Raw genomic sequence first — 26,798 nt, 5'->3', positions numbered from 1 at the left:
CATCAATCAAAGTCATATTCGTCATGAGAAACAAATTCAACGACTGGAAAAGGAGATTCGAAAAAGGATGAAATGAATATGATAATGCAACAGGTTCTCATCAAGTTGATCCGAGCCATATGGCATATTGTTGATGCACCGTACCATAAATTCGATGATATGCTCGTTATTATTAATGAAACTTTAACCCATCTCAAGACTCAAGCTCCTACAGTCGAGACGAACGATGCTCTTTCCAAACAGATCAATAAGAGTTTCCAAAAAGTATTTGAACGATTGAGTGAGCTTCAAAGTGACACCAAAAGTCATTCATTTGAGGTTGGTTTTCTTCATCCATCTGAGCTTGGTTATATTCATCCATTTGAGGTTGGGTTTCTTCATCTATCTGAGGTTCATTGACATCATGCATGTCAGTGCCATTGACTCCATCAACATTGCTTTGTAGTATTTGTTGGTAGAGTCCAATATCAAAATCAGTAGCTGCCTCAACAAAGTCAGGTTGGTTTGCTTGAGTGGGCACCACATCAACTAAATTATCAGTAGGTGTAGTCATCATAGGTGTTTCCTTTGATTGGTCATCAGGAGCTTCATCAATGTGTTGCACATCCTCATGTGGTTCATCTAACTGTACAAGGGTAACCTTGGTAACAGGCTTAGGATTCAAGAAATAGGTGAGTAGTCTTGTTTCACCATGCTCTGTGTATACCTTCATCACTTTGTGCTCACTGACATATTGAGAAAAGTTTGCAACATCTTGATCATTTCCTAAAGGGCGAAGACCAAAGTGGAAGTCTCCACCAGGCACAAGAAAATGGTAGTATATAACAGGAGGAACCCCATATCTAAAACCCTTCATGATTGCATCGAGCTCATGAACTGAAAACTCATCTATGTCTACCATGTCAACATAGTTTACAGTTCCATCAATGTAACGAACATCAGGGTACTTGGTGAACTCACCTCCATGGTACAACTTAATGGTAAACAATGTTGGGTGTCCATCTTCAAAACAAGAAAAAAAACACCTCAGTTGGACTTACTTCAAAAAAAATCAAGAAATCAAAAGATGAAAAAGGGCAAATTACGTACCATAAACAACCTTGGGGTTGAAGGGTGTGTTTAACAACCTTACGTGCCACATTGTTATGTTCATCCACCGATAATCTCTACAAATCGCAGCTTAACTAACAGAACTGATTTTGTGTCTAGGGCTTTTATTGATCTTGGTAAAGAACGACGGTCTACTTTATTGAGGAGGAGACGAACTGCTTTTATTGAGCTTTAGCGAGAACGGTTACAGGGATGAATGGACTAAAATACCCTTAAGTGAGAGGGGCATGGGTAAATTAACGGGAGCTTGGTAACGGCTGTTAAGCCATTGGACTAAACTCGCAACAAATAGAAACTATTGGACCATCTTTGCAAGCCAAACTCATTTTGGACCAAACACGCTAGTTTTGACATACCACAAGGACCAAATTTGCAATTTTGTCTAAATTAAAACATAATGACGAAATAGAGAAATAATATGTGACACACACTCAAAATCCTCCGAATCTACTTTAAAAATTTCAAACTTTTTATTTTCACCAAATAGAGTGTGTTTAACGATAGAATAGAAATGTAAAGTCCCTTATAATCATATTTCACAGATAAACCCTACTTCTCTTGCAGTAGCATCAATTGTGCTGAAATGGCAAGGATAGCATGCCACCATATTGTTGCACTTCCATTGAAGTCCTCCTTCTTGACCAAGACGTCTTCTATTTGTTTCTCGGAAACCTCTCTTTCCATTGGCTTCCGTCGGCGTTTCTCTTCAAATTCCAAGATAAGCATGAGCTTGAAAGCTGGAATTGTCGGTCTCCCTAATGTTGGAAAATCTACTCTCTTCAACGCCGTTGTAAGTCTCTTCATTCAATTCACATCTTCTCCTCTATGGAATCCAACCTTGGAATTCGAAATTGATAAAGAACACGTATTTACTTACATATGCATTTCGTATTTCCGTGACCTAGGTTGAGAACGGAAAAGCTCAGGCTGCTAATTTTCCATTTTGTACAATTGAACCGAATGTTGGAATTGTTGCTGTTCCCGATTCACGACTCCAAGTGCTCTCTAATCTCAGCAAGTCTCAAAAATCAGTTCCAGCATCTATAGAATTTGTAGATATTGCTGGATTGGTGAAGGGAGCCAGTCAAGGAGAGGTTTATTGATTTACAACCCTCTTGCTTTCTCTCTACAGATTCGTAAATTTATTCTAGAATTTAAGCTCCTTCAATTTCTTAACACATATATATGCTTTCTCAATTGTTTGGCCCTAGGGTTTGGGTAATAAATTTTTATCCCACATACGTGAAGTGGACTCCATTCTTCAGGTTTGTTGCTCATTGATGAATCAGTTATTTGCATACATAACCTGTTATGAGTTATGTCCAACCTAAACCTGCAAGTATCATATTTGGTGTTCTGAAACTCTTATTTACTTGTGTGAAGGTTGTACGTTGTTTTGAGGACAATGACATTGTTCATGTAAGTGGGCAAGTTGATCCCAAGTCAGACATTGATGTCATCAACTTAGAGCTAGCATTCTCAGATTTAGATCAGGTATGATACATCAAGCTATATGATTACAATTTGCATGGAACTAAACTGATGGAAAAGGAATGCAGATTGAAAAAAGAATAGAGAAACTGAAAAAGAGCAAATCTAATAATTCACAAGTGAAAGCAAAAGAGGAGGCAGAAAAGTCAGCCCTGGAAAGAATACAGGAAGCCCTGTTGGGTGGTAAACCAGGAAGATCAGTGAGCTTAACAGAGTTTGAAAAAGAGTCTATAAATCATCTTTGTTTACTTACCATGAAGCCTGTGATTTATGTGGCAAATGTTGCAGAGTCTGATTTAGCTTCACCTGAAAATAATCCTCATGTCAAAAATGTCATGGAACTTGCTTCTGAGTTACAGTCTGGAATAGTCACTGTCTCCGCTCAGGTACTGAAACTTTGCTACATTTATAAAAAAAAAAAAAAAAAAAAAAAAAAAAAGGGTTTGGTTTTGAAAGTTTTAATTACAGGTGGAATCAGAGCTAACAGAACTCCCATCAGAAGAAAGAATAGAGTTTTTGACATCTCTTGGTGTAGATGAGAGTGGGCTTGGAAATCTTATCAGGGCCACATATAATCTTCTTGGCTTACGTACATATTTCACCTCTGGAGAGAAGGTTTGGAAAATTTAAATATGATTTTTTTTTTCTTTTTAAAAAGTATGTAAAGAAAATTTCCAAATCTTTTTGCAGGAAACAAAAGCATGGACCATTCATGCAGGAATGACTGCACCACAGGCTGCAGGTGTTATCCACTCTGACTTTGAGAAAGGTTTCATTCGAGCAGAAACAGTGAGTGTGTTGGCGAATGAATATTCAAATAATTAAATGTGGAAAATTATATGTTAATTATAGTATTTATTATTATTATTTGTATTATGTCAGGTGGCTTATGATGATTTTGTTGCTGCTGGATCATTATCAGCTGCAAGAGAAAAAGGACTTGTAAGTTGTTGATTCCCCAATTTGTTTTTATGTGTATTATTAATTAGATGTAACCTAACAATGTTAACATAAATGGCATATGCAGTTGAGGTCTGAGGGAAAAGACTATGTTGTACAAGAGGGTGATGTAATGCTGTTCCGCTTTAATGTCTGATGATGGATGATGGATGTCAAGTCAAGTCAAGTCAAACACTCAACTTGTTCAGCATACAATTTTGTTCAAGTATTTAATACACTTCATTCATTCATTATCAGATTACAAAGTATTACAAAGTATAAAGAAGGAACGCCATCAATTAGCATGATGTTGGAGTAAATATTCTTGATATAAAAAATTATGCTGCAAATACTCACAGTTGTTGATGTTATCTGGTTGAGTTATTTGAATATGAGGTTTTTGGGTTCGAGGAATCAACTTATAATGAAAATGTGTTTGAAATTTCATCTAAAGTGATATAAATGAACCTTCACTTTACATTTCTATTTGCAAGTCCATAAACTAATCCTAATCTTGCTTATAGACACACATGTAAACATATTATGTAGAATGTTATTAAGTGTAATGAAGCCATTTACATTTTCCAAGAAAGTAGAATTTATTCAACATGACTAATTATAGAAAATCAGGTATTATCAGGAGTGAAATTCATGTGTTTTCGTGAATATTTTAAACGAAATACTCAACTGCCAATTATTCATGCTTCCATTGTAAAACTCCATATAACAAGACACAATTCAAAGGTTAGCATATAATTTACTATTACCCGAACATAAATTTTTAGATAGGTGAAAGCTTATTATTATCATACAGTAAAGATCACACATAAGAAAAAACAATCCACTAATCCAATGATTTTTCTTTTCATGTAATGCCTATAGGAATACACAAACAATAAGTAGTTTTGTTAATAAATATCAAATAAAGAAGTTGGTGTACCAACCAAATGAAAGGAAAAACATTAGACTCCAAGTTCTTTTGATAATTAATTCATGTAATTTTTGTTAGGATTGCTTAGACACTGTTCTTTTAGAAAAATCTTTTCGGACCACTTTTTGTTGCATGGCCGTTGCCATGGCGTAGCATACGCATAACACTTGTCATATCGTGGTAGTTTGTTTTTTGGAAGGATTCAGATTACAAAACATTTGTGCGTGTTTTGCTCCAAACAACACTTGATTTGTTTCTTCAAACCTCTTCTACTTTTATTTTTTTCAAGTAATTTATTTAAGAAGTTTGGTATAGCTTGATTTTTTTTAAACTTTGATTTACGGGCTTGATACGATTTCTTTTTAGAGTTTCCCTAATTTTTTATAACTTGATTTAAAAAAAAAACTTTATTTTTTTTAATTTTTGTAACACCCATAAAATTTATCAAAAATTTAAACTTTTTAAAACATTCAAAATCATCATTGTGTACAAATTGTTTCCAAAATAAGATTTAATTCACAGATATCCCAAAATTGTGAAATAAAAAACATGATGAGGTGCACGATCACGTCTTCGTCTTTCCGCGAGCATTTGAAGTACCTGAAACCTAACCAAAAGTTGTAAGCCCATAGCTTAGTGATTTTCCCCAAAATACCAATACAAAAACAACACACATATAATAACAACATACTGTGGGCCCAATCAACCATCGGGTTGGAATACCCCGACCCTCAACCATCGGGTTGGAATGCCAACATACTATGGGTCCAGTCAACCTTCGGGTTGGAATACCCCGACCCTCAACCATCGGGTTGGAATGCCCTAGCCTTGTAACACCCGGAAACTAGAAGGCTAATTAAGGAAATATATTAAGCAAATCGAAGGTCTACTCGACGAGTAGGAATAAGTGTTAAACGCGGGTAGAGAGACCTACTCGACGAGTTGGTGTGGGTTTGGGAAACCCTAGATTCAGGGTTTTGCACCCTATTTAAACATCTTAATCCCCACCCCTTAGCCTCATTTACAGCCTCCAAGTCCCAAACCCTAATATACGAAACCTTAGTGCTTTGTTTGAGGATGTGAGCCATTTTGAGTGATCATTGTGTATTTTTGAAGCTTGTTGTAGAACCTGGTTCCTGGTACGTATGACCTATCTAAGTAATTTACATTTTTAGCCTTGAACTCGGCGAGTTGTAGGCCCAACTCGCCGAGTAGAGTCGGGTTATTGAGCACGTTTAAGTTGGCGACTCGGCGAGTCCCCGCTGTCTGGATGAAACCCTAATTTCAAGGGTTTGCACCATATTTAAACCAACCTTATGCACCCCAAGCCCGACTCCTTCACCCTCAGAGCTCCCTATATCGTCCTAACCCCGTTTCTTGTGAGATTGGAGTGTTTTGGTGTGATTTCTTGAAGATTTTGAAAGAAAAATGAGGGTAGATCAAGAGGAAAAGAAGGAGGCAAGATATCTTGGTGTTATTTCAGAGATTCCTTGAGGTATAACTCAGTTTCCTTCTGTTTTTATGCTAAGAGTCCCTTAGAGCACCATTAAAGTCCTTCTTGAGCCATTTCCAAGCTTGTTTATGGATTAGGGATGGTAATGAGTTGATTAACCTATAGATCTAGGCATGTTTGAGCTCCAGAAGCTCAGATCCATGGCCTTTATGGAAGTAAATGGCTTGAATGTCCTAGATCTACCATTTTAGTCTTTATTAAGCCTTAAATCCCCATCCTATGCATGTATACACGTAAAGTTGGAAACTTTACGTGTAAAACCTACCCTAAGAGCCCAGATCTATGTATGGTATGAGCTGGATTCAAGCAAAATCGAGTATGTAGTAATTGCATGTGAACGACTCAACGAGTCGTTCATCGGACTCGACGAGTCGAGTCGCGAGTTCCCGAGTTTTCCCCCTTTTCGTGTTTGCTGAGTGGAGTCGTGAGTCAGAGGGGGGGACTCAGTGAGTGGAAGCCAGACTCACCCATGGAGGGACTCGGGCGATTCAATGCCCTGACTCGGCGAGTCCAAGGCCATCTTCTTACCTCAAGAATAGACTCGGCGAGTTGTTCATACAACTCGGCGAGTCTCAGCATGGGGTGTTCATCGGATGAAGATGAACTCGACGAGTTGTTCATGCAACTCGGCAAGTTAGATGAAGGACCTTTGGACCTCAATTTAGAAGGAGAACTCGTCGAGTCAATGCCTAACTCGACGAGTAGAGGCGGGATTAAGGACAATCGAATGGGTAGGGACTCGACGAGTTGGAAAGCCAACTCGGCGAGTCGGGTCAACTGGAAGTTGACTTTGACTTGGACTTTGACCTGGTCAAGGGTAAAATGGTCATTTTACCCTAGGTTCAACTAGCAGTGTTTGACTGAGCGTTTTGTGGGAATTATAGCCGGAGGACTTCCGGAACAGCAGCAGCAGCAAACAGTCAGTTTCCCTCAAATCAGCAGCTACTTCGAGGTGAGTTACCTTCCAGTAGCGGTGGGTCTACGGCCACAATGTCGGCCCACCAGTAGGAGTTGTATGTTAGATGATCGTCTTTGTGATATCATCTAGGTTTGCTACTACTTGATATGTTATATGCTAGCATGATATGTTATATGTGATAGTAGTAGAGTTCGGTTATTAGGATCGAAGGGTAGGTTAGACTCCCCATATATGTCTGACAGTATGTGATGATATGTTTATATGCTGGCCTGATACGTTATATGTGATAGTGGTAGTACGAGGGGAATAGTCCCCAAGTTCGGTTGATAGGACCGAAGGGTAGTTCGGACACCCCCATATATGTCCGATAGTATGTTTATGTTATGATATATGTGATAGTAGCAGTAGGGGGTGAAATAGTCCCCGAGGATTGGTTGATAGGACCGATGGGTAGTCAGCACCCCAAAATGGCTTGATACGGGTAGGACGGCACCCCAGAATGGTCGCACGGGTAGTCGGCACCCCAGGATGGCCGCACCGGGTAGTTAGGCACCCCAGAATAGCCTGACAGTATGTATGTTATGTGATCGTATGGTATGTGGTACAATAGGGGAACTCACTAAGCTTCATGCTTATAGTTTGCAGTTTTGGTTTCAGGTACCTCTTCGTCGAAGGGGAAGGAGCTGGCGCGGTACCGGCACATCATACACACACTGTTTTTCCGCATTCATGGGATTGTTATGGGATTCATACTCTGATATTTTGATAGTTCACATGTTTTGGGTTTCAGACATAGTATATGTTTATGAAATGGTTTGATCGGACAATGTTTATTTGCAAATGATTTTACTAAATATTAATTGAAAAATGAAATTTTTGGACGTGAAAAATGGGTTGTTACACTTGTGGAAGAAGAGGAAGCTAGAGGGCTCAAGAGGGAGAGAGTAGATCCAGAAACTACACATCATTTGCTACATTTTCAGGTAAGTAAGTGCCAACCTTGCTCAATGGTTTCTTAGATCTCTTCTTTTCATTTTTATGAGGGTTTTTGGTTCAAGTATGTTAGCATGTAGAGAATGGACGACCCAAGTGGGTATTCTTCCAGATCTAGTGTAACATCTCGAACTTTACAGGTATTTCCGAATCCCCTATCTTTTTATTCTTTTGACATTTTTAGTCCTTGAGGTTGGAAGCGTCGAGACGGGACAAGTCTAAGGGCCAAGGTTGCAACCTTGGATCAGGAAGGAGTATGTTGAGCGTACATAAGGGTATGCCGAGCGTATTAGACGCGCCTTAGTACGCTGGGCATACTTATGTCAGGAGAAAACCCTAATATTTAGGGTTGGGGGCTATATAAATATCCTTATGGCTCATTTTCCCTCATCATTCTTAGCCTCCATATTCCAGAAACGTCCCAAACCCTAGTTTTGTGTGTGAGTGTGAGTTGTTGTGTGTTTTGAGCTCTTGAAGGTGAAGGCATTGCATCAAATAGTTGGAGAAGGAAGGCAAGATTAAGGATCTAAAGTTCTTGTATCCTTTAGAAGCTCCAGGAGGTAAAAGGCTCCTATCTTGGCAACCATATTGTATAGATCTAGTTTTACTTAGCTTCTTGACTACATTCTTGTCACCAAAAACCCCATATTATGCATGATGCATTTTGGACCTTTTTGAGCTGTCCTTTCAGACCCTAGGAAGGGTCTTAAGTGATAAAAATGAGGTCCTATTAGCTGAATATGTCCCATGCATGGAATAGGAAGGTCTTAATAGGTTAAGACCATGTATTAAGCGCTTTCTAAACGTCCAAAGTCTTAAAGTTCAAGACTTTATGTTTCTAAGGCACTTTTGGTCGATGGATCTGGAATTTGGGCTTAAGTGCTTAAGCAATTAAGCACTTATTTGAGTTTTGGTAAAGACCTGCGTACGCCCCGCGTAGATCCGGTACGTCCAGCGTACTGGGTTGACCACGCCAATGGTGGTCAACGTCAGGCAGAGTACCCCAACGTACCAAAGGAGTACGCCCCACATATGCTCTCTGTTGGTCTTTTGACGATTTAGGCTTCGGGATTAGGCCACCTTTGGGCCTGTTGACTTGGGCCTTGGCTGGACTTCTAGATAACAGTGTTTTTGGCCAACATGGAAATGGACCCTCGGATGGGGACCACTTATGGGGATTTGGGCCCAATTTGGGGAATTGGGCCAATTATGGGCCTTGTTATCTAATATTCGTTATTTTTAGACAGTTGAGATTTTCGGTGAGGCATCGGTTGGAGACTTTCAGGATAGTTCTGCACTACTTGCGAGGTGAGTTATTCTCACTATATCAACAGGGTCTAAGGCACCAATGCCGACCCTTCAGATTTGTATCTGGGTTTATTGCATGCTATGCTTATTGATTAGCACTCTGGTAGCTAAGATGATAGTATGCTTAGTGGCATGTTAGGTCGGTATCTTGGTTATAGGATGTTGCTATGCTATTTGATTTGTTAGAGTTATTTGAATGTTATATATATATATATATATATATATATATATATATATATATATATATATATAGGGTTAGGTTATTTTGTTTTCACTATCTATTGTGTGCATGTATGACTGATTCTGGACCAATCATTTTAGTTATTTTAAGAAAGTAATTAATATATATTACATGTTGAAGATATAATAGGTATTAATTACATCTTCAGCATTTAATATGCATTAATTACTTTCTTAAAATAACTAAAATGATTGGTCCAGAATCAGTCATACATGCACACAATAGATAGTGAAAACATTTGAACCTAACTCTCTCTCTCTCTCTCTCTATATATATATATATATATATATATATATATATATATATGTTACTTATGTGCACATGATTGTTTGATTGGTGGTTGGGTTGAGGCGGTCCTGCTCTATGCTGAAGGCCAACATACCTAGGGCTGTCCGGATAATTTCCAGAAAAGCGGGAAAACCCGATCCAACTTGTCGAGTTATCAGGACAACTCATCGAGTTTTCCTAGATTAACTCATTAAATCATTTTTCATCCCTTTTAACGCTCAAGAATATAGATCTGGAACTCAAGAGCTGGGAAAAAAGTTGCTAACTTTACGTCCATGCATACCATCAAGAGGCTTAAACACTCAAACAAGGCTTTTTAAGGGACTTAGAACATAAATGGAGCCTAGATCTAGATAAAGCTTGAAACTTTAAGCCCGATGTGGCCACAAAACGTCAGATTTGAAGTTATAACTTCATGACATGCTCAAACCAAGAACAAACCCAAAATGAGCCAAAAATGACAATAAATTTCCAAGGAAGAGATCTAAGCAAGAGATGAGCAAGATTTCGACTTTTTACCTCAAAAGAGTAGTTAAACTCAAGAACATTCTGGATCTAAAGCTTCCCCCTTCACACTATGCACCACCAACTCCAAGCTTCTTCAAGAGAACACCAAGGAAACATTCTTTAAGCTCACATACACTCAAAAATGGAAGAGAAAACACGAGGCTAGGGTTTCTGGACAGAGGGGGCGATTAGGGAGGCCAACAATGGGACTTAAGGCCTTTAAATAGGGTGCAACACCCTAAAAATTAGACCTTTAATACTCATATTTTATTGTCTATTTTTGACTTTTGAATACTCTATTCTTAAACTTTGACTTTAAATATTTGTGTTTTTGATTTATAATACTTAATGCAAAATATATGAATGGATTGTATTTTAGATATCTTTTCATTGTTATAAGTTACATCAAATAATATATAACACAAATGAAAATATTTAATGTCAAGTTGAAGAATAAAGACTTTAAAATTCAAAAGTGGACAATAATTATGGCACAAAGGGAGTAATTTTTTAAAGCTTTTACGAGTGAGAATGTCAAGTTGATAGAAACATTAACCAGTGAGACACAGTTGTAAGAGAGAAAAATATTTATTTTTAAACTTTTGAGATTTTAGACAAATGCTTAGCAGTATGTTTGAGTTTTTGACCTTGTTCGTTTGTTGATAATGTTAGATGGGAACAATTTGTAGTATTGCACACCGTCAATAATAACATTACATTTTATATTTTCTAATGACTTATGAAAGTAACGAATTTTAATTCTTGTTAAATGAATATTCGTATAATTTTTAATAGTTATTTATCTATTTTTTGATTATATAATTTTATAAAAGTATAAGTTTTTTGTTTATATATTTTTATCAAGTAAGTTAGCATGTAATAAGACTCGAAAAGCTAGAGGTCTCTAGTTTAAACATTGATATATCTAGTTTAAACATTGATATAAGTGATTTTTTTTTATAGGAAATAAAAATAGAAATAACAATAGAAATTATTACACAAGTGGGCTATGAATTCTATGATAAAAACTAGGCATTACGATTTTATTCGAGTAGTTAATCGATAAAAACTAGGCAAGTGTACGAATTTATTTAACACCCCTTTATGCCCTAATACCTTCGACACCCACACATCGCATACGCTCTCCAATTCGAACCTCAGGCCACCAAACTTGAGCGAATCCCACCTCCGGCGACTCCAGTGAGTTCCTCCGCCAGCGCCGCCTCTCCAACGTCTTCTTTCTTCAGTCGGTAAGCTTCTCTTCTCCACATCTGAAATCGATTTTCTTTCTTCTCAGAAATTGATTTGTTATGTGAAATCGATTTTCTTGCGTCTCTTCTCCATCTTTGAAATCGATTTGTGAAGTGATATTTTCTCAGAAATCGATTTGGAATATGATTTTCAAGACAAAGTGGCACTGCTGAATCTGATTTCCTGATCTGATGTGTTTTGTTATGTGATTATGAATCTGATTTTGTTTGCTGAACTTCGATTCTCTGGTGTGTTATACTATGATTATGCTTTGAATCTGATTATGCGTTATGGTCCAAGCGACCGGGAGTAGTTGAGAAGCCTGTTTCACATGCTTGATTCCTACACAACAGCCACACTGTAACCATTAACTTACAGTAGAGTAATATCATATTCAAAGATTAATATCAAAAAGATTACTTATGGGAAAAACATACATATGCAAATTCAAAGATTAACATCATATTCTCAAATCTCAAATCTGATTCACTTTCGGGGACTGCTGAATTGTTCAAGAAATTTTATCACAGATAGACTACAGAATTAAAAGAAATGACATAACCATATCCAGGCAAAATAATATATTCAAGGCCAAGACAAATACATAAATGTTAAAAATCGAAATAGGATCAACAAGAAAGAATCTTAATCAAACGATTACTAGATTATTCATAGTGTATATCAAACACTACCTACCAATTGACATGAACATTGCACAAATAGCATATTTAAGGCCAACACAAATACATATATGTTAAAAGTCACGATAAGAACAAGTTAAATAATTAAGTAATCTGGCTTTAGTGTTACATTTTGGATTTAGATCAAGAATGTGCTTTGAATATGCTAATTTGATTAAGATGCTCTTGTATTTTTTTCTTTTCATAATTGACATTCATAAAATATGATCTCTTAAAGTCTTAGCCCTGTTTTTAGTTTATATGTATTATAAGTTGCCTATAATGAATAAATGATCTTTGAATCTTTTTTTTTTTTGCTTGTGTTCGTTAGGGTCTAAAATGGCAGCAACATCAGCAAGTGCCCTTTCAATCGGATCAACATCTCATGCCTCCAAAACTACCCAACTTTTACAACCCAAAACATTTGGTGTCAATTTCACCTCCCGAAACAATCTCAAATCCTCATCCTTCCTAAACAAGGAAAGCACCGCAGCTCTCCGTTACTCTCTCACCCAAAAACCCCAAAACCACCACCAACCACCACCATCCGCCCTCAAAATCCAAGCATCTTTCAAAGTCGCCATCCTAGGTGCTGCCGGCGGAATCGGCCAACCCCTTGCCCTTCTCGTCAAAATGTCACCGCTAGTCTCCGACCTCCACCTCTACGATATCGCAAACGTGAAAGGTGTAGCCGCCGATCTCAGCCACTGCAACACCCCATCCCGCGTCCGTGACTTCACCGGAAACACCGAACTCGCCGCCTGTCTAAAAGACGTCGATGTCGTTGTCATTCCCGCCGGAGTCCCGAGAAAGCCCGGAATGACACGCGATGACCTTTTTAACATCAACGCCGGAATCGTGAAAACCTTAATAGAATCCGTAGCCGATAACTGCCCGGACGCGTTCATCCACATCATCAGTAACCCGGTTAACTCAACCGTCCCGATCGCCGCCGAGGTCTTGAAGCAGAAAGGCATGTACAATCCCAAAAAGCTCTTCGGTGTCACCACTCTTGATGTTGTTCGCGCCAACACTTTTGTTTCTCAAAAGAAAAACCTAAAACTGATCGATGTCGATGTCCCGGTGATCGGAGGACACGCCGGAATTACGATTCTACCCTTGCTTTCGAAGACAAAACCGTCGGTCACGTTTACCGAGCAAGAAGCGGCGGATTTAACGGTTAGGATTCAAAACGGCGGGACGGAGGTTGTGGAGGCGAAGGCAGGGGCGGGGTCCGCCACACTGTCGATGGCGTATGCCGCCGCGAGGTTCTTGGAATCGTCACTCCGGGCGCTTGATGGTGATTCCGATGTTTATGAGTGTGCGTTTGTTGAGTCGGAATTGACGGAGCTTCCGTTTTTTGCTTCGCGGGTTAAGCTTGGGAAACAGGGAGTTGAGGCGGTGATTGGGTCGGATCTTGAAGGGTTGACGGAGTATGAGGAGAAAGGTTTGGAGGCTTTGAAGGTGGAGCTTAAGGGGAGTATAGAGAAAGGTGTGGCTTTTGCACAGAAGCAAACAGTTGGTGTTTGATGTTTTTTACTTTTGAGAATTGAGAGGAAGGCAATAAGATTCGGCATGTTTTACTTAAAAAAAAAAAAAAAAAAAAACTCCAATGCTCAGTTTTGTAGGAACTTGAGAACTTGGTTGTTGTAGCATTTGTTGTTTTCTATGTGTTTAACTAATTTCTATGTTTTACTATTATGATAGTTGAAGTTGAAATGAGAATGAGAATCTAAAAATTCAATTTGCAATTTTTGGATAACATTCATTCAAAGTTCAAACAGCCGTGGTTTGTAGGGGTCTATCATTTTGTAACCGAGGACAAATCACAATCGGATGAATTTGATTTAGTGGTTGTGATTTAGTATTTGGTTCTTACAAAGATACATAAATTGGATATAAACATATTTATATTGTTTAAAGTAAATGTTAAATATATTTCAAATAATTAAGCAAAAACTAAAGTTGTTTACAAAATAAAATAAATAGAAAAGACACTACGAAATGTTAAAAAAGAATTATAGTAAAATAATATTTTAGTTATCTTTGAAAATTACGAAAAGTCGGTATTGAAGTTTTAATATATCTGAAAAGTCGGTATGCTTTAATCGATCCTTCGAATGAATTGAACGATTGAAAAAGGAAAGTCTCGTCCGTATGGAACCGAAAGAATCAAATAAAGGAAAAATTATTTCATTTTTTTTTTGGCATAAATGATTATTTTATTTTTAACTTTTACGTAATTATTCATTAAACATAAGAAATGTATTAAAATTTTACAAAAAAGAAATCATTAAGCTAAAGATGAATGATTTCATGTTTGTCGTGACTCATGAACACCTAATCTTCATCCAAACCTCATTTAGGACTTTACTATTTTTGTTTTAAGCAGGACGTTATGGCAAGAGAAAGAGTGCGGTAGCTCTTTCCGTTCACTAAAACACCACCCTTAACTAAGGGAAACGTGGTGAGGGAAGGAGGTGGGGGAGCCCATTGCTGCACTCTCGCTCCAATTCCTATTGGTCAATTTTTTTTTTTATCCTTTTTAATACTTATTAAATTATATACCAACTAAAAATTTTAAAAAATATATATCAAAACTTATGGTTTTTAATTCCTTACAAAATGAGTATAATATTTGTAGGAAATATATTTTAAAATATAAAAAAAAATAGTAAGGAGTTTCCCACCCAGTGGCGGACCTTAGTGGTGCCCCAGGGGTCCCAGGCCACTGCTCCGATGCCGGCATGTAGTGTAAAAAAAAATTTAATGTTTTTTCTATTGGGTGCACCAGCTTAAAACACGAGTGACACTGCTAATATAGATTTATTTGAAATTTTTTTTTAGTGTCACCCCTACGAAAATGTTCTGCGTCCGCCACTGTTCTCACCCATTCCTTAGGTTTAGGTGAGGAAAAGGAAAGTGAGGGAAAATGTGTTATGGCCCACAAAAAGTGAGAAGAGTTTCCCACCCACACCCTCCGGTCTTAGGGATGGTGATTATGACAAGAAAGTGAGACAATTGATGGTAAGTAACGTGTAAACGAACCAAGTCAAGTCCGAGCCTACATAAGCTCGACTCGAGTCACTTAACACCATGGCTAAAATAGTGAAACTCAAGTTTGGCTTGCAAAAAATCTCACATACAAGTTAGGCTTTCCATTTGAGTTTGGCTCGTTTGTAAATAAAATAAAAAAATAATAAATAAATAAAATAAAATAAAATAAACCAAAAGCTCAACTTGTTTTTTAAGCAAGACACACCGAAACTTCAACTTAAACTAAATTGAATTAAAAAAAATCAAGCCTTACAAACATTGCTACTTTTACGTTAAAAAATTCAAATTTAGAACGAAATTAATATTCATTCCTTTAAATCATTTAAGAAAACCAACCATGCGGTTTTTTATTTATGAAATCTCTCCAACCACATTTTTAGTTCGTAGTTGTAGCTCATGTTTCTCTTTTTATATAAGCTAGCTATGAGCAATTTGGTTATCATTCCAAACAGACAAAATTACACACATGGTCCTTATGAGGAATTATGAACAAGTATGGTCCATGTGGTTCCCAATTGTTGTACGGACAATCCTTATGACTGACTCCGTTTGATTTTTGTCATTTATCAAAATCACATGAGGGTATTTTGGTTTTTTGCATTACTACACGATATGATCATATTCATAAATGATCCTTACAACCAGCTATCATTTACCTCACCCCGAAGAAATCCACCATTTCTTCTCCTCTCTGGTTTTTCATCTTCATCGCTTCGAAACTCAAACGAAAACTAGGGTTTTCATTTTCATCTTTTGCGATGGTTCTAACTTTGTGGAATGTCCGTTCAAAATGCTCAGAAAATCCTAACTTGATCAAAGCTTACGGTGAGATCAATTAAGAACTTTCAATTTTGTTAAATTTTCCATGTTTTAAACTTTTGAGACTTCATTCTTTCCTCATATCATTATTTATTTGTTTTTTAGTTGGGTTAAGTAATGTATGCACATTCAAGATTCACCATGGGGGGATGTTTACAAAATACACAAGAAGACGTTATGTGGGTGAGAGTATTGACTATGTTGACTACGTGGACATGGACGTGTTTTCAGTACATGAGTTAGACGATATGCTGAAGGAGATAGGTCATATCAATGGTGAGCCTATCTACTACCACTTCTTGATTCTAGAGATTGATATCGATTATGGGTTACTTCCTTTAGGTAACGACTCAGACGTACTTCTGTTAAGTAAGCATGTCTCTAATCACAAAGACATTATGGTGTATAGTGAGCATGGAACTACTATAGTCCATACTTACTTTATGTCTCCAAGTAAGGTCGTATTGGAAGAGATAAACGAGCCTATTTCTCCTGAACCAATCAGAGAAAGTCTACCAGTATAGAGGTAGGATCATGCAGTAGAAAATTGGATTTGAATGAGAACTATGATTTTTCTAGGACCATTGTACCTTTTGGACATTTTGTTGGAGATGTAATGAAAGATGCTGGTGTTCAAGCTGACGGTGAGAAGCTTAACAAAGTCTAAGATGTTGTTGTTTAAGCTATAGGTGAGAAGCTTGGTATACCCATTGATACTTTGTTAGATGACTTTGATCCTTTCTTTTATATGGACCATAATGATACCAACAGATGGGGAACAAAGATTCAGAATATTGTGGTGATAGGGTTGTAGACAATGAAGAAATTGGGGATGTTATTAGTAATTAGAGTAGTATGGTTGGAAGTATAAGCAAGGATAGTGATTATTTAGTTGATGAACTTAATATGGTGGAGGATGTCGAAGTGGATATGAAAGACTTCCACGGTCGTGTGGAGAATTTTCTAATTCTAGATAACCACCAATCATTCAATGCACCTGATGTCATAGTTGATGAGGATTTGGAGGTGATAGATACAAAATTGTTTGAATTGGCTGGTGTAGAAGAAGACGAGAGGAAGAAGTTGATGAGAAGGTTAAACAAACCAAACACATGTTCATCAGGAGTAGTACATGAAACTGCATTCCACCTTGGTCAATATTAAAATCCAAAACATAAGTGAAGGCCTACATTAAAATGAATTCAATTCAGACTAATACTATTATCCGGTATATCCTTAACAAGCAAAAGAAGCATCATCTCCGGACTAATATTATTAGCATCTTTTGTACACATACATGATTCTTCAAGCCTGTTCATTTAACCTAATACTATTATTTGGTGTAGAGATTCTTCAAGCTTGTTCATTTATCTTAGCAAACCTGGAATGACAGCCACAACTCTACGACACATGGGCTCATCAAACCATGCAATGAAATCGTAACTGCTACGACATTTCCAAAACATACGATCTTGATTGAGATCTATCCATGATGTCACTATCACCGCTTGCCTCCACAAAACAATTCACCATTGGTAAGCAAAGTTTCTTAGAAAAACATAGAAGAAAGAAGAGAAATAGAATAATGAAGGAAGTAAATGGGGTCTAATCTTTATAGGGAAAATCTTTTGCAGATGTTATAAAGATATGAGAGAGAAGGGATAAGCAAAAGACCAAAATACCCTCGTGTGAGGGTCACATGATTTTGATAAACGACAGAAATCAAACTAAGTCGGTCATAAGGACTGTCCGTGCAACAATTTGGAACCACAGGGACCATACTCGTTCAAAATTCCTCATAAGGACTCTCTGGTCTCTTGTGCCAAGTGACCATCAGTGATAATAATACGGGTGATAATTGGATTACTATTGGATAGTCATTTGAATTTACATTGGATTGCTTTAGTTCGATAATCCTTTAGATTTTCAGGATGATTCAATAACTTATACAATCTAATTGGATTTTGAATTTTTGAAACCGGTTCAATCCAATTATAATTGGATATCTTATCCAGTTGATTGGGTTGTAACTCATTAGTCGGTTTGAATTGAATCGATTAAGTTCTACATACCTATATAAAAATATAAATTTGTTATATAATCATTATTATTATATAAGAAAAAAATAAAATATTTTTATTCAAAGATAAAACTAAAATTATAAAAGAGATATGAATAGATATACCTTTCAAAACCACATAAACAGATGTGAAATGTTACCTTTGAAAACCGCATAAACAGATGTGTACCGTTGACCAAATACATGATTCGTCAAATTTTGTCTATCATCATCTATTAAAAACCCGATTTGACGGGTTATTGGAAATATCTAGACCAACACACAAACTCTCTCTAGGCTTACTCTAACTTGACAACTATTGTGATCAACTTCGTACCCCATCCTTCTCTCTCTAAAATTGCTGTTGTACCACTCGAAGTTGGTGAGAAATTATTTGTTACTTTTTAGATTTTGTCACTTTCTTTCAGTTTCCTAGGTAAATTCTGAAAACGAACCCTAGACAAATTCTCTTCTTAGATTGGTGTTGATTGATGACTGAGGCTGATAACACGGATCGAGTTATGCAGAATCTTAAGTATGTGTACCTGAATCGAAGGTAATTGCTTGATTTCTCTGTGTTATAGATATTTCAACCTTTATGTAACTGTGATTTGCAACTTGTAGCGCGAATTTTGTGAATTTCTGATCTGATTTGATAATATGGAATCCCGACGAATACGGTTACTGTGTTAACACTAAACATTGCTAATTGTTAAATGACTTCGTAGTTCTCTATGAAACTGTGATGTCCTCAAAACTCTACATGGATTGATTTGATTTGATGAATCTAGTAAAGATAGACGATTGTTTTCAATGTTGTTTGGTTGAGTTTTGGTTTTATCATTGGTGTAGGTGATATCCTGTATCCATGTGTAGATTCCAAGGTTGAAGTGACAGGCTTTGTGAAATTTCCACCGAGCTAGCAAAAATCCAAGGTAAATATACCTCACTTCTTTCTGAATAGGACATGTCTGATGGACACGTATGTGTTCATAACTGTAGTAGAATCCAATTGTTGATTTTTCAGATCTTATCGAAATTGATTGAAGTAAATTTGCTTTCTTTTTTCATTCATATTTCTTATGGATTATGTTTAAATGTTCTTACCTTTTCATATATCATTATTTGTTTTTCTTTCTTCTTAAGGTACATTGAGTATAATGTCTGGAAGCCGGGATGGAAGTCGTGACCTTGGTAGCCAATCAGACGACAGCTTTCATTATGAAAGACCACACGTGGAGCCTATTTATGATGCATTCATATGCCCTCTTTCAAAACAAGTCATGAGAGACCCTGTTACTATTGAAAATGGGCAAACTTTTGAGCGAGAAGCCATTGAGAAATGGTTTAATGAGTGCAAGGAGAATGGAAGGAAGCTGGTGTGTCCCTTAACATTAAAAGAACTAAAAACAACAGACATGAATCCAAGTATTGCTTTAAGGAACACAATTGAAGAATGGAATGCTAGAAACGAAGCTGTGCAACTTGACATGGCTTCCAAGTCTTTATCTCCTGGTAGTTCTGAAACCGATACTTTGCAGGCTTTGATGTTTATTCAGCAACTTTGTACTAAAAATCTTTCAAGCAAACACATTATTCGTAATGCTGAGCTCATACCCATGATTGTTGAGATGTTGAAGAGCACCAGTCGTAAAGTCCGGTGTATGGCTCTTGAAACTCTTCGAGTTGTTGTAGAAGATGATAATGATAATAAGGTAAAACAATTGATATGTTCACAACATTGTAATCAATGCATTTTATCTCTCTGTGTGTGTGATGTTGTGTATTTTTTTTTATTTTTTATTTTTTATTTTTCTGTTTTGCAGGAGATAATGGCTGATGGGGATAAAGTGCGCACAATTGTGAAGTTTTTGTCTCATGAACAGTCTCAAGAAAGGGAAGAAGCCGTCTCTTTGCTCTATGAGCTCTCAAAATCCGAGGCTTTGTGTGAGAAAATTGGTTCTGTTAATGGTGCAATCCTTATTTTAGTTGGAATGACAAGCAGCAAATCAGAAAATCTTTTTATTGTTGAGAAAGCTGACAAAATTTTGGAAAATTTAGAGAAGAATGAGAATAACGTGAGGCAAATGGCTGAAAATGGAAGATTGCAACCCCTCTTGACACTTCTCCTTGAAGGTATTACATATCATATACAACAACAACAACAATACCTCACTCTATCATCTCATTAAATCATTTTCAGGTTCCTCTGAGATCAAATTATCTATGGCTTCATACCTGGGTGACCTGGCACTTAGCAACGATATAAAAGTCTTTGTTGCAAGAACTGTAGGCTCATCATTAATCAACCTCATGAAAACCGGTGACATGCAATCACGAGAAGCTGCTCTCAAAGCTCTAAATCAAGTCTCCTCATGTGAAGCAAGTGCAAAAGTTTTAGTTGAAGAAGGTATCCTTCCACCTCTAGTCAATGACCTCTTCGCGGGCCCCAACCGCCTTCCTATTTTACTAAAAGAATTATCCGCCACAATCCTCGCAAACATCGTAACCTGCGACTGCGATTTCAATTCCATCCCCGTGGGGCCCAACCACCAAACGTTACTCTCCGAAGACATAATCCACAACCTACTCCACTTAATCTCCAACACCGGTCCATCCATCGAGTGCAAACTCGTTCAAGTCCTCGTCGGAATCACCAATTCCCCCGTCACCGTGATTCCGGTCGCCAACGCAATCAAAAGCTCCGGCGCCACTATAAGTTTAGTCCAATTCATCGAAGCCCCACAAAAGGATCTCCGGATGGCTTCGATTAAACTTCTCCATAACCTCTCGTTACACATTTCCCAAGAATTAGCCAACTGTCTATGCGGGCCCGCCGGTCAACTTGGTAGCCTGTTTAAAGTGATATCGGAAAACATCGCGAGCACCGAAGAACAAGCGGCCGCCATCGGAATCGTGGCGGACCTTCCGGAACAAGACGTCGGGGTCACACGTCAAATGTTAGACGAACGCGACTTCGAGATCGTTGTTTCTAGAACAAAAATGATCCGACAAGGAGAAACGAGAAGAAGCCGTTTCGTAACACCGTACCTTGAAGGACTTGTCCGTGTCCTTTCGCGGATCACTTTTGTTTTATTCGATGAGCCGAGAGCCGTCGCGTTTTGTCGGGACCACGAGCTCGCGGCGTTATTCACCGAATTACTCCAACAAAACGGGCTCGACAACGTGCAAATTGCGTCCGCTCTCGCGTTAGAAAACCTCTCGCACGAATCAAAAAACTTAACGAAATTACCCGAGATTCCGCCACCTGGATTTTGCGGGTCCGTTTTTCCTTGTTTGGGGAAAAAACCGGTGATGACGGGGCTGTGTAGGGTCCACGGGGGAGCGTGTACGCAACGGGATACGTTTTGTGTGTTGGAAGGGCAAAGTTTAGCGCGATTAGTGGCGTTGTTGGATCATACGAATGAGAAGGTGGTTGAGGCTTCGTTAGCTGCTTTGTCGACTTTGTTGGATGATGGGGTGAATATAGAAGAAGGGGTGAGTGTGTTGTGTGAGGCTGAAGGGATTAAGCCGATTCTTGATGTGTTGTTGGAGAATCAGACTGAGAATTTAAGGAGGCGAGCGGTTTGGATGGTGGAGAGGTTGTTGAGGACGGAGGATATCGCGTATGAGGTGTCGGGGGACCCGAATGTTAGTACAGCAATTGTGGATGCGTTTCAACATGGAGATTATCGGACACGACAAATTGCGGAAAGAGCACTTAAACATATTGATAAGATACCTAACTTTTCTGGGATCTTTCCTAACATGGGTTGAATCTTGTTTTGGTACATATAGATAAGGTGGTGTTGTACTTGTATGATTTTGTTGTGATTGTTAATTGTTCATATTTATTTCACATGATTTTCCATGTATTTTATGTGGAGTTGGAATGTGGTGGGTAAAAATTGTGCAGTTCTTTTCTCTCTGTAGGATTTTGAGTAATTCTATAGGAGTGAGGATCGTAAAAGATTGTCTATTGTTATTTGGATTCCGTTGCGATTCAAGACATTTCTTGTAGTTGTAAGTATATTTTTCTTGATTTTGGTTGAGTTGATCATTACTCATTAGTGTGTTCATTTTGTAAATTTTATACTTGATTCTACTTGTAACTACCAAATCCTAAGACTCGGTCCAAGGTAAATTCGTTACTATATTTAGCTAAACTTCCAAGTGTGATTTAGTGGTTTTACGAGCCTTCTTACAGATTTAATCTTACTTTAAGAAAGGTTTGAGTTTTGTCAGAAAACGTTAATTGCTCAAAAAAGATTGGAGATCAAAGATATATATGTTTTTTCATATTCACTAAAATAAAGATGGGCATTTGGTCTAGTGGTATGATTCTCGCTTAGGGTGCGAGAGGTCCCGAGTTCAATTCTCGGAATGCCCCCTTTTTTTTCTTTTTTCGTTTTTGAATGGATATGGCTTGAAAAAGCTCCATGAAAATTGGAGTTTGTTCTTATAAACTTGAATTTAACCAGTTTTCACTCATAAGTCCACATCAAGTCAAGCTTGAATAATATAATTTTTTTGTGTTTTCATAGCTTCGAAACAAAAAACAAATCAAACAAACAACAAATGATCAATAGGTTATATGTCCATACCTACAACCATGTTTACACTACATTAAACAAATATGAATAAAATAAGCAACAAATACATCCAACCCACACCCTTGATTCCTAATGTTACAAAGTTACAAGTGCACAACAGCCACTGATTTCGTCACACATGAAGAAGCATCCAATTGATGAGCCACCTGATTCCTCGAAACATGAACCCAATTCTTCTTTTTCTTCTTCTTCTTCCCCACATCACTCACATCAAACACAGTCAAAAAATCCAAAACCTGCCCAAAAATCTTAAACATCTCAACCCCCAAAATCAAATTCCTATCACCAACAAACACCGCATTCCAATCCATAGGAGCATCCGGATGCATACAAACCTCCCCCCACTTGAACCCCACAAAATCCAACTCCCACACCTTCCTAACCGCTTTATTCCTCCTCCCAATCTGCCCTTCCCCTTCACACCACGACACCATCACCATAAACAACCGTTTCTCACACGCAATAAGCTTCGGGTAATACTCATGAACCCTTGATCCCAATCTCATTGTTTGAATCCCAACCCAATACCCTTTCTCTATATCATACCCCACAAGATTATCACTCTCCGAGTAAACATAAAACACCCCATTACAAACAACACCCGAACACACCACTCCAAAATCAACCGGAACCTTCTGGACTTCCACCCATTTGTTCGTACAAGAATCATAAATCTCACACGAATCCAACGCCTCCTCCCACGACCCAACCCCACCAACCGCAATAATCAAAAACCTTCTAGAATCTTTTCTTTTCACATGTTCGCTCTTCTGTCTACCAAACGAAACCTCATTTTCATCAAGAGAGTATCGTAACTGACGCCTAACCGACAACCTATGCGGATCCTCGTACACATCCGACACCCCGCCCACCCGTGTCCTAACAACCCGTCTTTCTTGACGGTTGTTTTGCGATTTGACAACCACAAAATCCGATTTCACTTCATATACTCCTAAAACCGGTTTTGACCTCGCGTGTTTCATGGACGCGACTTTATGCCATGACTTGGTCAAAGGGCTAAACACTAAAACCCCTTTGTGGGTTTTCACCGAGCTTCGGTCCAACTTCCCGAAATTGGTCAAACTTGAACAACCACCAACTACGTAAATGTTGTCTTGAATGTTAACAACCGAGAACATGAATCGACCTTTGAGAACCTCGGATTCAATTCTATGCCATTTGTTTAAAGAAACATCGAACGCATGTATCTCACGCGAACAAAACCCGTCTTTCACGGCTCCAAAGAGAAACAACCACGGGGTTTGAAAAAGCCCGTCTCGCCTCATTTGCATGAACCGTGTTGTCGATGTTAAAGCCCGCCATTTCTTGCAAACAAGGCGCGCTTTCATGAGACTGGTCAACGGAAGTCTTACCAAACACATTTCAACAATATCATCCGGAAGAAACACATGTGATACTTGTTGTTGTTGTTGTTGTTGTGACTCTTCGACTTCTGTGAGCTTTCTATTGCTTCGTTTCCAAAACCGGTCTTTTACTCCATACGAGAAGCAGTCGATGGTGGTGTCATCGGGCCCACATACAGGTTTATAGTTATACCCTTTTGCTTCTTCGTTGGAACACGAAGGGCGTCTCCGACAATCGGAAAATTCGTCTCCGGTGGTGGCTCCGACCTTGCAACCGCCGCTACGTGTGTAGAGGGTTGGACATTTTATTGAAATGCCACGTGTGTTGTCCTCGTCATCATCGACTATATTTCCTTGGTTTTTTCTTTTTAACTTTTGGCTTAGGCTTCTTACGAGGCGTTTTGATACACTTAATACCTCGAGTTCTTGATGAAGTGATGTTTCATCGGTTAAATTTTCAGATATCATCTTTGGTTACTTTCTAGTATCTAATCATCAATCCCAAACCTGTCATATGAAACTTGTAGTTAACCCTTTTTAAATTACATGAGCATTCTACTTTCATTTCTTCATGTGCTTTAAAAAATTTACTCAATTATAGCAATGCCATTCATGTACAAAGAAATTGGATTGCTATAATTGGGAAGATTTTTCAAAGTGTAGTGTCCAAAAAGAAAGAAATGAACATAGAATGCTATATTACAAAAATAAATTAAAGTAAATTAACATTTCATGCATTTAGCCCTTGTAACAAACTACTCTTTTACCATTAATGTTATATTTTTTGGCATGGAAATTTTTTTGGGGAAAATAAAATTTTTGTTTGCCTAAAAAGATACGGTTTGGACATCTACACAATTCCAATATGCACAACTGCGATCTTGCAAAACCTCTTGTGAAGGTGTCTTAGGGAATATGATGAGGATAAGGAGGGCATTTATGTCTTTTGCACATACGAAAGATTAAAAGAATGTAGCATATTCATCTTGTCTTATTAACTAACAACTTCTTTACGCTCCATTTTGGGATAAAATCTTCTTGTTGTGTTGTTCTAACAGATGTTTGAGATTTGAAGCATGAAAGTTACTAGTTTTAACGATTCAAGTTCTAATTTCTAATTACATTTCTAGTTTTTGTTGTTCCAGGATTTGCTTTAGTTTGAAATTCAAATTAGGTTTTAATTTTTCTCAACTAAATTATCGTATATTCATGCCCTTACTTCGAATTGAAGATAAAGCCCTAAAGTGCACATTATGCAATTAAGTCAACAGCTCACAAGAACATGCTATTGAATTTAAACAGAAGTAAATACAATCACAGAAATTTCACAAATCAATGCACACAAACACACAGTGTGAAAACAAGAGAAATCCAACAAAACGATTCATTTGGGAAAAAACACAGTAATGTGTGAAGATCACGAATTACACTTACCTCATCAAAGCACTTTAGCAACGAAAGAATCAGCCTTTCCAAATCAAGGTTCTTGATCTGCGCATAAAGATCGATCCAGATGGAAGGGTAATGAAAAAAATTAGGAATTTCTGGAAAGATTCGAAGAACTAACTGATTTTGTAACTGGAAACCAAAATCTTGAAATGGGAACAATGGGAGGAAAATTATTTGTTGGGTTTGAAGGTTTTTTTGCTGATTTTAGTAAAGTTCAAAAGGCGAAAAGCAAAGAAGAAAAGAAAAGAAATTAAAATTCTGTTGTGGATGTGATGTGAGAGATGATGCATCTGGTTCTGGTGAGTCTCTTTTTTGAACTCAATCATCATACCGATGTGGTGGAGCATTTATTTCTTCACCTTTGCTTTTATATTTTTGTTCAATTATATTATTATTATTATCTTTATTTTCTATATCTAATTATTCATGGTATATTGGTGCTCGATTAGCTCACCAAGTATATGGGGCCTAATTTCATTATTCGTATATTTATATCGAACAAAACTTGTAAGATCGACGTCGTCTACACTAGAATTAGCCAAAGGTTAACAACGAACACATTTTATAGTGGCAATTGCTTTTTGAACTTAAAGAATGCTTTCGGGCAAAAAAAAATGTTTATTGATTTATGGTAGTAGCAAAAGAAGTTTCTTTAAAAGTTTTTGGATTTTTTTTTTGTGTTGGAAAAAAAGCTTTATACTTGTAAAATGACTAAAAAAAAACATGGAAAGAAAGAAGAGAAGAAAATTAAAATGAAAGAGTTCGTTAAGGTAGTATACTCATGTCCAATTTAAAAAGTCAAAATCACTTAAACAAGGTTTGCATAATCGAGACTTCATAGAATCATTTTCGAGTTTGTAAAATTGTGATCGTAAAATCGAATCGAAATCTTAAGATTCTACAAAAAACAATGAAGAACAAAAATCTAAGCTTCTAAGTTCTAACTTCTCCCAGAAAAATATTAAGAACAAAAATTTGACTTAAACTTCAACTACATTAAATTAAAGCTTTTTTGAAACTTCAACTACAATAATCATTACTTCTTGAACTACATTCACATTTCACAGTTTCACATACATGTAATCTTGTTTTGAAGCTGGCCATAAATAGTAGAAACTTACGTAGTGTGTGGAATTTGTTGAACAATTGATGGCTAGAGGCATCTATGACCTTAACATTCTTGGATAATTTTAAAGTTCTGAGGAACAATTTGGGTTAATCAGAGCTGAAGAGGGAGTGAACTTGAAGTTGGGATTCATATTTTAG

The 26,798-nt window shown here is 37.4% G+C and overlaps 3 protein-coding genes, 1 non-coding gene and 1 pseudogene across 5 annotated transcripts; 4 read left to right on the top strand and 1 right to left on the bottom strand.

Moving 5' to 3' along the window:
- The first annotated feature begins 1,600 nt into the window (after positions 1 to 1,600).
- LOC145074309 (GTP-binding protein-like protein) lies at positions 1,601 to 3,993 on the top strand. The gene is made up of 9 exons (XM_079020710.1): positions 1,601 to 1,900; positions 2,016 to 2,204; positions 2,322 to 2,375; positions 2,494 to 2,604; positions 2,670 to 2,987; positions 3,070 to 3,216; positions 3,292 to 3,390; positions 3,484 to 3,543; positions 3,629 to 3,993. The coding sequence occupies exons 1-9, from the start codon at positions 1,694 to 1,696 to the stop codon at positions 3,695 to 3,697; spliced, it is 1,254 nt and encodes a 417-aa protein (XP_078876836.1). The 5' UTR covers positions 1,601 to 1,693; the 3' UTR covers positions 3,698 to 3,993.
- Positions 3,994 to 11,317: 7,324 nt separating this feature from the next.
- Positions 11,318 to 13,872, top strand: LOC145072160 (malate dehydrogenase, chloroplastic pseudogene; annotated as a pseudogene). Its single transcript, XR_013690940.1, has 2 exons — positions 11,318 to 11,490; positions 12,503 to 13,872. The product of XR_013690940.1 is annotated as a malate dehydrogenase, chloroplastic pseudogene (transcript).
- A 4,496-nt stretch (positions 13,873 to 18,368) lies between these two features.
- LOC145072430 (U-box domain-containing protein 44-like) lies at positions 18,369 to 22,194 on the top strand. Its single transcript, XM_079018848.1, has 5 exons — positions 18,369 to 18,662; positions 18,959 to 19,041; positions 19,253 to 19,821; positions 19,933 to 20,242; positions 20,310 to 22,194. The coding sequence occupies exons 3-5, from the start codon at positions 19,267 to 19,269 to the stop codon at positions 21,881 to 21,883; spliced, it is 2,439 nt and encodes an 812-aa protein (XP_078874974.1). The 5' UTR covers positions 18,369 to 18,662; positions 18,959 to 19,041; positions 19,253 to 19,266; the 3' UTR covers positions 21,884 to 22,194.
- Positions 22,195 to 22,424: 230 nt separating this feature from the next.
- Positions 22,425 to 22,496, top strand: TRNAP-AGG (transfer RNA proline (anticodon AGG)). The gene has a single exon. It is a non-coding gene; the product is annotated as a tRNA-Pro (tRNA).
- A 173-nt stretch (positions 22,497 to 22,669) lies between these two features.
- Positions 22,670 to 25,876, bottom strand: LOC145072871 (F-box/kelch-repeat protein At5g42350-like). Its single transcript, XM_079019356.1, has 2 exons — positions 25,518 to 25,876; positions 22,670 to 24,590 (listed from the first exon to the last, which is right to left on the bottom strand). Exon 2 carries the CDS (start codon positions 24,549 to 24,551, stop codon positions 22,803 to 22,805), a length of 1,749 nt encoding a protein of 582 aa, XP_078875482.1. The 5' UTR covers positions 24,552 to 24,590; positions 25,518 to 25,876; the 3' UTR covers positions 22,670 to 22,802.
- Positions 25,877 to 26,798: the final 922 nt, after the last annotated feature.

This window comes from Lactuca serriola, chromosome 9 (assembly GCF_051521515.1).
Source record: "Lactuca serriola cultivar US96UC23 chromosome 9, Lser_US96UC23_V15, whole genome shotgun sequence".
NCBI classification, from domain to species: Eukaryota; Viridiplantae; Streptophyta; class Magnoliopsida; order Asterales; family Asteraceae; genus Lactuca; species Lactuca serriola.
The sequence above is the reverse complement of the archived record's forward strand: the minus strand, read 5'-3'. Positions and strand labels throughout refer to the sequence as shown.